Genomic DNA, 10,391 nt, shown 5'->3' with positions numbered 1-10,391 from the left:
CTACTACATCACAGTGAGGGAAGCAAGAATACAGTCAACTGCAACAGCATGCATTTTCCTGCTCCTTTGGATTCATGCATGTATCAGCACCTAGTTATAGCATGTCTATATAAATTTTCTTCTTTTATAATTAATGAAAACAGAGAAGTAAGAGTTAATACTTTGTCACAAATCCTTCGTTTATCACCAGTTTGAAACTAGTTCTCTGCAGGAATAAAAGTCAGGCTTTGGCTCTTTGAGGAGTTACAAGTAGGTAAGATTTCTATGTCAGAGAATGCAATATAATAAAACACAACAGTCCAAAATTGCTCCCACAAAATAGCAGATACAATGTGCAGCACAAATCAAACAATAGATGAATATCCATCTCCATTTTTGGCATATTTTGTATATTTTTACAACATGTTTTACATTTTTGAGTAGACTTTGACCATCAAACTAATCGCCCAGACAATTGGAATAGATATGAGGAAAAATAGAGAAATAAAAGAAGAAAACAGGACTGCACATTTGAAGGAGTATGGAAGGATCGTAAAATGACTCATCTGTCAGAGACACAAATTTCTGAAGCCACTTGGAGACTTGGAACATCTCAGGGAATACAGAGCAGAAGGTAGAGTGCTGTTGCAGATATTAATGATACTCTTAAGAGGGAGGAGATATGTTGATTTTATATTTGTCATTTTATGATGTATAATCAAATTGTACACACAATACATGTTTTATATAAAATTGAAAAATAAAATGGATATCAGAAAAATAAGCAATAGGACCACAGAAAAATAAACATGGGGCACAGCAGCAACAAAATCGATAATGAACTTAAGACACTGTACCTGCGACTTGCAAGACTCATAAGAGTTTAAAAATTCTATAACTATTCAGTTGCTTCAAGGTTTTTCAGTCATTTAAGGGCAAATGAAGAAACACTCTTTCTGTCTGCCCAATAGATAAAAACAGTTGTAATTCTGATTTTATCTGGATGAGGGAAAATGCCAATTGAGGGATGTTTTCTGTAGCTGTAACTGACAGAGCCAGGTAGAACTTTTATTAAAAGGTTATTACAACCATATTAAAGTAGCGTGAACCAAGGTCCACCTGAGGTACTTTTTCTCAGTGACTTCCAGTAAAACAATTCAGGGGAGCACTTTTGAAAATCCCATCTCTGATTTTCAAATAAAAGCTGTGCTCTAATATAGCATGTTTCATCGAAAGATCAAGATTATTGTGTTCAAACATAGCTGCCATTCTCACCATTTTATATGTGGGATAAAGTATAAACAGTTTGTCCTGGTTTCAGCCAAGTACAGGGTTAATTTTTCACAGTAGCTGTGAGAGGGTGGAGCCTGGAGCCATGAGGGCATATCTAGGTTATTCTATACCACCTCAGGTCATCGCTGAGGGGTAGAAGTAAGGGATTGTCTCTTCCGAGAAGAAGGGGCATGGCTTTGAGTGGAACAAAAGCGTGGGCACAGAGGGTTCGTATCGCTGTTGAGATGGTCAAAGTGACATAGAATCTTCTTCCAAAGTAGGGACAGAATAGCAAAAAGGTTGGAAGATTTTTATTGCAACAGGTTGCAGACATTTGTACTTTTCACACAACACACGTCAACTTATTATTGGTACCTTCATGTACACATACATCAGGCCATACACGTCAGCCTACTATTGGTGCTCTCATGTATACATACGTCAGGATTGGCTGCAAAATAGCAAACTCATGTTGACACAACTTTTGTCAAGTCACAGTGACTTGCAGAAAGTACAGGAAGTCTGTTTCTGTCTTCCATCTTCTTCCTTCCTTCTGACAGACCTGTTGTTAACCCCGACAATTCCCCCTTTTTTTTGTATTTATGCCCCAAAGATGGCCTTGACAGTCTGTTGCAGGGCCCTTTGCAACAGACTGATTAAGCAAGGCATCAGTATTGACAACTCCTGATTCAAAGTTAAGAAGACATGCAGCATCCTGTAATAAGGATGAATAGCAACATTTCACCAAGAAAAAAGTTAGAGAGTTTATCTATCTAGAATAAGGACTCACTATGGTCTGACAGATTCATGTAACACACTCTCTTAAAATCTTAACACTAATATAAAAGTATTTTTAAGTTTGGACACATCTATACAGTCTCTCTCTCATACAATCTTTTTTCAGTCATTCATTGGTGGCCACCTCAGTCATTCTTCACTCACACACAACTGGGATTTCCATTACACTTCCACACTTCAATTACACATTTTACATTTCAGGTAGTTATTGGCTATGTACTTTCCAGTTTGTCATTTTTGGTAGTCACATTTAACAACTATACCTGGTTTGGAGAGGAAGGAATATAAGAAATATAAGGCCTAACAAACAAACTTAAATGAGATCTATTCTGAGTTAGCCTCTGTTTATGTGCATACATAGTCTCTTCGCCCCCTTTTTTTTAAAAAAAAAATGTTCATTTGATGTGTAAAATGTTTTCTTGGTAATAATTTATTCTATGAGTGAGTTAGAAACTTTTGCATATTTGTAAAAATAATGTTATTTGAGTTAAAAGAACAGAAAGTAATGCCCGTGCACTTTTAATTTTTAACTGAAATGCACTTAAGTTGTTTCATAACTTAAATTCTATTGTTATGACTATTATTTGTTATCATTCAAAGTATTATTGCATCAGAAAACACACTATGCATTTTTATGTTTTCAGACAAATTCACCCATATTTGTAATTTCTAGCTACATTTTAAAGGTGTATTAAATCTACAGTTTTACGGCTTTAGTTGCATGCTTTGTCTATAGGCATGCTGAGAACATAAGAGAACCAAACACAGTAGGAATATTCTATGGCAGCTTTGTTATGTTCTGCCAGTTAAAGAACTTATCAAAAAATTGAGGTAACAACAGTGGTCACGCCACTCAGCTGAGAATTGCTCAAAATTTTTGGAAGTTTTCAGAAATTCAAGTACACAAACACTAGTTGCAACTTGTCAGAAATACTAGATAAATTAGGTTGGCTGCATTTTATTAGTCTATTAGCTGGTGTTCACACAGCTCCCTGTAAATTCTTTTTCTTACTCGGGGCATATCTTCTTGGGAGAACTGAAAAGGCTGGTCTAAGACAAGGCACTTGCAGTACTGGAGTACAAAACCTCCACAATCACTGTCATTTTTCTGTTGTGGAATGCACTGTGTCACAGCAGTCTGCCAGCCTTGAAGGAACTCGGGGTGATTCTTCTCCTTTGCTTCATTCAACAAATACTGTTGAATGTTCTCCACACAAAACTGAAAATGAATGCCTTGGGAATCATAAAATGAAATAATTCAACTGGGGATGTTCACAGCAATGAGGGACCAGTGGACTTGCAGGTGAATAGGAATTAATAAGAGAGGTTTTTTTTGAATAAGTCTATCCTTTTAGTCCATAGTTTTATTCCATTATATCCTTTGGTTACGAGTTGTCCATGAAAAAAACTGTTAAAGAAATGAACATTTTCAGGGACTGCATTCATTATGAGTTCACCATACATGTTAATTATTTGGTCATTCAACCAGTTTTGGCTTTTCGGTGTAGTTAAATCATCCATATCCAGTATGTGTTTATTATAGGAGACTTGGAAATTGCAAGTGGAGGGTTTTGGATGTTTTTCCTAATATTTCATGATTTCTCTGGTGATAAAAGGTTTTCTATGGGAGAAATCTTCATTAAAGACTTCTTTTAATCTTTCTAAGACATCTTTTTCACAGAGTGGTATTAAACTGCCATATTTCTTTATAACTTCATCCAGAAATTCACAATATTATGTTGCTAATTGCTCATCAGTTACTCAAGAAGTTTTCTGACTGTTTCTTTTGTCTCTCTTGTGAGTTCCTGATTTTAGTCCTGTGCTTTCTGGTGAAGGTTCTTCAAGAGGATTTTTACAGTAAGGGTGATCTAGTAATATTGAACTAAAAATGTTTAAGGAGTCTTCTATTTCTCTTTGGTTAGGGCTGTTTTCATTCTGTGTTGGCTCCATGGATAAGAGTCCATTTGTATGATTGGATAAAATATATTTTTATCTCTTTTATTTTTCTATTATTAAGTCACACACAGCTTGGGATTTGAACAGTATTTTTAATATTAATCGTTCAGTAAGATATCTTCCAGTCTGGATCTCATTTTCACAGGAACACTGTAAGTGCCAGTTGGTTCAGTTACATTCCCGAGGTTGTCACTGAAGGTGACGGTGCTGTCAGTGAGGTTGAGGGTGGTGGTGCAGGACAGATTTGTGTGGTGTGGCATCATGTTTTGGGTGTAGTTGTCCAGTACAGGCTCTTGTTTGATGACTGTGTTGATCATATCAGGGGAGTAAAGGTTTGTAGATGGAGTAAGGAACAGTCTATATGCTTGAGCTAGCATCTCAAGTCTCTGTATTCTGAGCAGCAAGTGGTTGTTGGCATGTTCTAGCTTCTTCAGGTTGTTTTCTAGCTCTTTTGTGCATTGCAGGTCTCTTTGCAGTTTACGGATGTAATCCACTGAGGTTTTTAGGATCGTTGTCTTATCCCAGCGTATATTTGGGTCATTTGATTTGGGTATCGAAGTGTTCAGTTCTTTTAAATGATTGTTAATATTAAATCTTCTTCGTTCATTCAAGTTGTGGTTGTCTTTCTTTTGTCTCTCTTTAATCAATGCTCTTGCTTCTGAGTCTGTGAGTTCTCTTTTTACATTTGGAAGATTAGCTGGACATGAGTTGCTGATGTTTAGTTCTGGAGGAGGCAAGCTTTGATTGTCATGAAGGTCAATCAAATCACTAGACACAGGCAACGTATTTGTCATTTCTAATGTAAGGATTCACAGTAATTTATAGGGCAAAATTCTGTCTCTCTGGATGCAAAAGAATGAAACTGGAGAACAATCACATTCTTTCAGATATAAGCAGTGTTATCTAGCCTTCAGGTTGCTTTAAACCAGGATCTTGCTTATAGGAGAATGCCAGGGGATTAGGGATGCTTCTTGGGAAAGCAGCAGCAGCTTTGGTCTAGGGTTGTTACTCAATAACAGGGACACACATCTGTTGTTTAGTACAGAGACTAGAATAAATGCAGTTTAAGATAATTTTAGATATCTTTAAAAATTATGCATATTTGTATTTTATAGAATCTGAGCAAGGTAGAATTTGTCCTTTGAATTTTCAAATATAATAAACCTAAACAAATCAATGCAAGGCTATAATTAATAATTAGTTGTGTTCTATTTTTGAGTTTGTTATTGGTACTGTTATCTTTTCTAGCAAAATATCTTTGAGTGAAAGAGCATTTATACTCTTTTGTTTCTCTTAGAAAACTTCAAAGTTCTGAAATCATTTGAGTTTTTTAGAATGTTTTTTAGTGTTCAGAAATAATTTGCATTAAAAAAAACTGACTAAGGAACAATTTCTACCTCTCAGTCTTTCTGGCATATGCTTTACCAAGAAGAGAATAGAAAAATTAAGATTATCAAAGAAACTTACATAGTTTCATTTCTTGCTCATTGCTATAAAAGGTAAAAAAGATTTTGATTTTCTCTATTCACTTACTGAGCAACAGTTTAAACTTAAAAGGCTGTCTGTTAGGCAATTCTCTGTTATCTCTTTAGATCTTATTTCTCTCCCCACAAAGGTGGAAACTTCAGGTTAAAACAGTTTTGGTTTTTTTTTTTCTTTTTTTCTCTGGCAAAAATTGCCTTTGTCAAATAGGATATCTTGGAACTAGGCATTTTATTAAATTAGTTTATTTTAAAGCCTTTTTAGTAATCTCTAAAAACTTGTCTGTAAAATACGGAAGCAATGAAAGGGTGTTTATACAGCTGTCTGCGCTGGGGGAAAGAAGGGGGAAGGCAGCACAGCTATACTTAGCATTATCTCTGTTTTGCTCCAGTGGAAAGCTGCTCCTTTTACACACTGTGGAATTTCTTATCAGTAGTCACTAAAAAAAACCAAACTTAAACTCTACTTCTCTATTTCATTTATGCATGTATCTTAAAACAATTTTGGTTATTTAAATAAACAACTTCAAAAAACAGTAAGACCATCTTATGAATTTGTAAGATAATTTCTTTCTCTAATCAGAAGGTTGCAAAGTTACAGTTTTTATAAAGCAGGAGAGTTTCGCTCTCTCCCTAGCTCTCTGTGAAATTGGTATTTTAAACTTTTTGTGGATTTAGTTGGGGGAGGTTTGAACTCTTGCTTGGTTGCTAGGTGATACCTTAAGCCCCTAATGGTTTTTTATTTTTCTAATATTGGTAAGCCTTATAAGTTTTATAAGTAGATTTTAAAAGCAGCAACCCTCCCTCCTTTGTCCCTTGTCCCTTTCCCTTTCTCTGTAGCACCCTTGTTTACACATTCCTTAGCCCTCTTACCCCATTCTATGCTCCCTATATCACCCCTACTCCCGAATCCAGTAGAAATGTTTAGTCTTTTGTCAAGGCAAGGCCTAGATTGTTGGCAGAATAGCATATCAGGGCCTAAAACACAGAACACGGTCAAAAACTGGGTAACTATGTACCCTTTGTGCTCTGAGGGAGATGAAGATGGGATGAACAGGGGGTCCCGAAATACACCCCAGACCCATTTTCAGGGGGTGGACCCGGGGCAGACCAGAGTAAAGGTCACAGGGTGGACACATTTGGGATTGGATGGAGGGTATTATAAAAATGAAACCTCTCGGGCACAGGGGCGCACGTAGTGTAACATCTACCGTGGCAAAATAAACCCTTTCTTATCTCACCCCTAATTAACTGCTCCAGGAGATTTTTTCAGCACCATAAATCCCATGGCAACATAGGCAACAAATTGTCTCTACTGTGTAAAATACATTTTATTTCTCTCCCTGGTAAGGCTGAATTTTGCAAGGGAGGGTTTTTTACCTTTCTTTTTCTTTTTTCTCTTAGTAAAATTTTGTTCACTTCTCCACACACAAACACACACACACACACAGTGACATTGGTAACACTATGAGCTCACAACGACACATTGAACAGATAATATAGTTAACACGAGAATTAACAAATACGGGAAGGTAGTTTTCTAGCCTGCCCCTCCTTTTCTTCCCCCCACTGCTCCCATGCGGTAGGGATCATCTTCTTCAAACTTTCATTATATTAAACTTAATCTGTTGCATATCCTTATGTGTTTTGCTCCACACACATTGTGAGACTGAAACAGCCAATTAGTATATGAACAAAAAATAGGTAACTCAGGCTGCAAAGAAGCAAGAAAAGAAGGTGGGTACCGATGGCTTGTACAAAGATGGATTCTGCTCTCCTGTTCTTCGCTCAGCCCCCGCTCTCTAGTTCTGTCCCTCTCCATTCACCTGCACGTCTCAATTTGAATTTCTCTCCTTAGTTATTTTCTCGGCCGAGTCATCCAGAGGGAAAAGCTGTTTTTTCTGCCTTGAGGAGTGAATTATTAGGTTTTTCTACATTTTTCTGGCTTGGAGGTGTGGTTCAAGGACAGTTTCAATACACTGGCAACCTGCTTATCTTCTTGGGCAGTTGCGTCTCAGAGTTTGGTTCTTATGTGAATTATTGCATAGATTGCTGCCCTCTGCATGCTTCCAAATTTTTCAAAGTCTCAGAAGCATCAGGCAGACACACGAAATGCAACTTAACATAGTCGTTTCAAAGTCTTGTTTTCAGCACTATAACAGCACATGTTGTAAATAAACTCAGTAACCTTGACATTCTTACGATTAAGGAGGGTTTTCCATGTAGATAAAACTACATTTTCATCTTTAGTTATATGTTGTACCATTGTTAAAAGTTTTTGTTCCTGACGGCACCCCCTAGTAGCTTACCTAACGAGGGGTTGATAAAGTTCTCAGATCTGGATCTTTTAGCGGAATCCCACCTCTCTCAAAGCTTCACCGGGTGCCGTCCCCCTCGTGCGTCGACCCACTAGTCCTCTCTCTCTCTAGGAGAGAAAATCTCTGCAAAACACCCTCTCTCTCAGAGAGGAATCTTCAAATTCTTTCTCTCTTGGAGAAAATCCCTTCGAACTCTCTCTCAGAGATAAATCTTCTGTGGTGCAACAATCAGATCGGCGGCACCAAATGTCGCTGTTAAGTTGAGACAGCCAAAGCGACATAGAATCTTCTTCCAAAGTAGAGACAGGATAGCAAAAAGGCTGGAAGATTTTTATTGCAACAGGTTGCAGACATTTATACTTTTCACACAACACACATGTCAACTTACTATTGGTGCCTTCATGTAAACATACATCAGGTCATACACATGTCAGCCTACTATTGGTGCTCTCATGTATACATACATCAGGATTGGCTGCAAAATAGCAAACTCATGCTGACACAACTTTTGTCGAGTCACAGTGACTTGCAGAAAGTACAGGAAGTCTGTTTCTGTCTTCCATCTTCTTCCTTCCTTCTGACAGACCTGTTGTTAACCCTGACAGGTTCGACGGCTATTTTGTTCGTTGTCTCAGGGCTGAGCTGCGTTGGTTTGGTGAACATTTTGGATGTAAAACACCCTCTCTTTTGTATACCATTGTTATTAGTATTGTTGCTGTTACTGTTCGTTTTCTCATATCATAGCTGTTTCTAGTAAATTGTTCTTATCCAGTAATCTCTGCCTTTTGTCTCTCTCACTGGGGGCGGGGAGGGGAGTGTGAGTGCTAAACCATGACACAGTTAAAAACAAGTAGCACAGAGTCACAATGAGGTTGTAACATGTCCCAGCTGAGCCCTGTGCTCTATTCACTCACCTCAGTTTCCAAAGAAGGTTTGATATTTTATTTATTTATTAGCCTGCTTTGCTGAATGATTACAGATTTAATTCTCAATTTAGTTAAATGTATATATTCTTACTCCACTCTCAAGGGGACTTGAGAATTGTAGAATTCTTGTATGAAAATTTGAAGAAACTAGTCCCAAGGTTTTCTATGCCCCAAAACTAATATTCATTTTACTATGTCATAAATTATATAAAACTCTGTTAAAAAAATTACTGCCCTCTCAGGTGAAGCATATAATATTTAAAGTGTTAGCTGTAAACAAGAGAGGAAAAAAGAATCTTTTAGGCAACATTTAGCTGCATTTTCCAACTAATCTAATGTGGTATATCATAGGATCAGTTTCACAAGTGTTTTCTGTCTAACTGAACAAGTATATCACATACTAACATTTGTTAGTTGCCAAGTTTTATCAACTGAAAAGGATTTAAAAACTCTTCCATTAATAATGATAAATAAATCACAGCATGCACTTCTCTATATAGCAGTTCAAAAGAGGAATTGATGTGCATTACAATTAAATACACAGAAATTGAAACATTACCTCTCTTACTGTGTAAACCCTCTAGATCACTAGTCTTCTTAAGCTTCTTCTTGGCACTGACTAGCTGACTGCTGTCAAATGGATGTGCTGTTGAGACACTGGAAGAGTGCTGGACTCCCTTCTCACTGATGTTTAAAAAAGCTGTCAATTTTCTCTAAGGATTTGGTGTCATCTTCCTTGGAGAACAAAGGTGGAGGTGGTGGAGGCAAAGGGGATGGAAGCAGTACTACAGTAACAGTCTGGTTGAAGCTCATTACTGGTGAGTGGAAAAGTATTAACATGAGGCAGTTCAGAGGTAACACTATTGGGAGGTAATGAGGTATCTTGAAGTTGTTCTAAGTTTGTGGATTCCTGCACTTGCAAAAGCTGAACTGCATTTTCCAATTCCACCTCTTCACCTTTCATTTGTATGGTTGCTGGCAAAGATGGATGCTGATCTACACAGGACACTGAACTGGCTGCACATTTTCTTCTTGCATGAGCCAGTCGAAGTCTGGTTGATTTAAGTATTACTTGCCCAGGGTATTGCTAAAGCAAAGAAGTTATTTACAATTAAATAAGAACATGCAACACACTATTTTAAATACTAAGTACTTGTCATTAGAGTCTGCCTTTCTGACAAGTAAAATTCATCACCTATTTTCATTCATTTTGCTCTGGACATAAAAACAAAGCAAATATATCTTCACCTTTATGCAAAAATGACCTGTTTTCTTAATTTTTATTCTTGGTTAGGATACGTCTCTCATAGTATCCTTCTGGACAAAATGTCCAGCACACAGCTGGATAAACACATCATGTGGTGGGTGAGCAAATGGTTCACGGGTCGAATACAGAGGGTAATAGTGAATGGGGTAACATCAGACTGGCGACCTGTCACTAGTGGGGTTCCACAGGGCTCCATCTTAGGCCCTGTGCTCTTCAACATCTTCATAAATTACTTGGATGCAGGACTGGAAGGGATGCTAAGCAAGTTTGCCAATGATACAGAACCAGGAGGAGCTGTTGACTCTCTCAAAGGCAGGGAGGCCCTGCAGAGAGACCTCAACAAATTAGAGGACTGGGCAATCACCAACTATATGAAGGTCAACAAGGGAAAGTG

General features: G+C 37.5%; 1 protein-coding gene and 1 pseudogene across 1 annotated transcript; both read right to left on the bottom strand.

Annotated features, from left to right (window-relative positions):
- Positions 1 to 2,825: 2,825 nt before the first annotated feature.
- Positions 2,826 to 4,026, bottom strand: LOC135405139 (sentrin-specific protease 5-like; annotated as a pseudogene).
- Positions 4,027 to 4,103: 77 nt separating this feature from the next.
- Positions 4,104 to 8,467, bottom strand: LOC135404753 (microphthalmia-associated transcription factor-like). Its single transcript, XM_064639491.1, has 3 exons — positions 8,391 to 8,467; positions 7,796 to 7,830; positions 4,104 to 4,801 (listed from the first exon to the last, which is right to left on the bottom strand). Exons 1-3 carry the CDS (start codon positions 8,465 to 8,467, stop codon positions 4,104 to 4,106), a joined length of 810 nt encoding a protein of 269 aa, XP_064495561.1.
- Positions 8,468 to 10,391: the final 1,924 nt, after the last annotated feature.

The sequence above is a fragment of the Pseudopipra pipra genome, chromosome W (assembly GCF_036250125.1).
Source record: "Pseudopipra pipra isolate bDixPip1 chromosome W, bDixPip1.hap1, whole genome shotgun sequence".
Lineage (NCBI taxonomy): Eukaryota > Metazoa > Chordata > Aves > Passeriformes > Pipridae > Pseudopipra > Pseudopipra pipra.
This window is presented reverse-complemented; position numbering and strand designations above follow the sequence as displayed.

Excerpts from the sequence above, each read along its gene's own strand:
- LOC135404753 (XM_064639491.1), bottom strand. The coding sequence starts at position 8,467 with ATGTTCACCAAACCAACGCAGCTCAGCCCTGAGACAACGAACAAAATA. Across the intron at positions 7,831-8,390 it reads CCTGTCAGGGTTAACAACAG|ATCCAGATCTGAGAACTTTA; the intron begins GTCTGTCAGAAG and ends TTCCGCTAAAAG. Across the intron at positions 4,802-7,795 it reads CTTTATCAACCCCTCGTTAG|AAATGACAAATACGTTGCCT; the intron begins GTAAGCTACTAG and ends TCCTTACATTAG.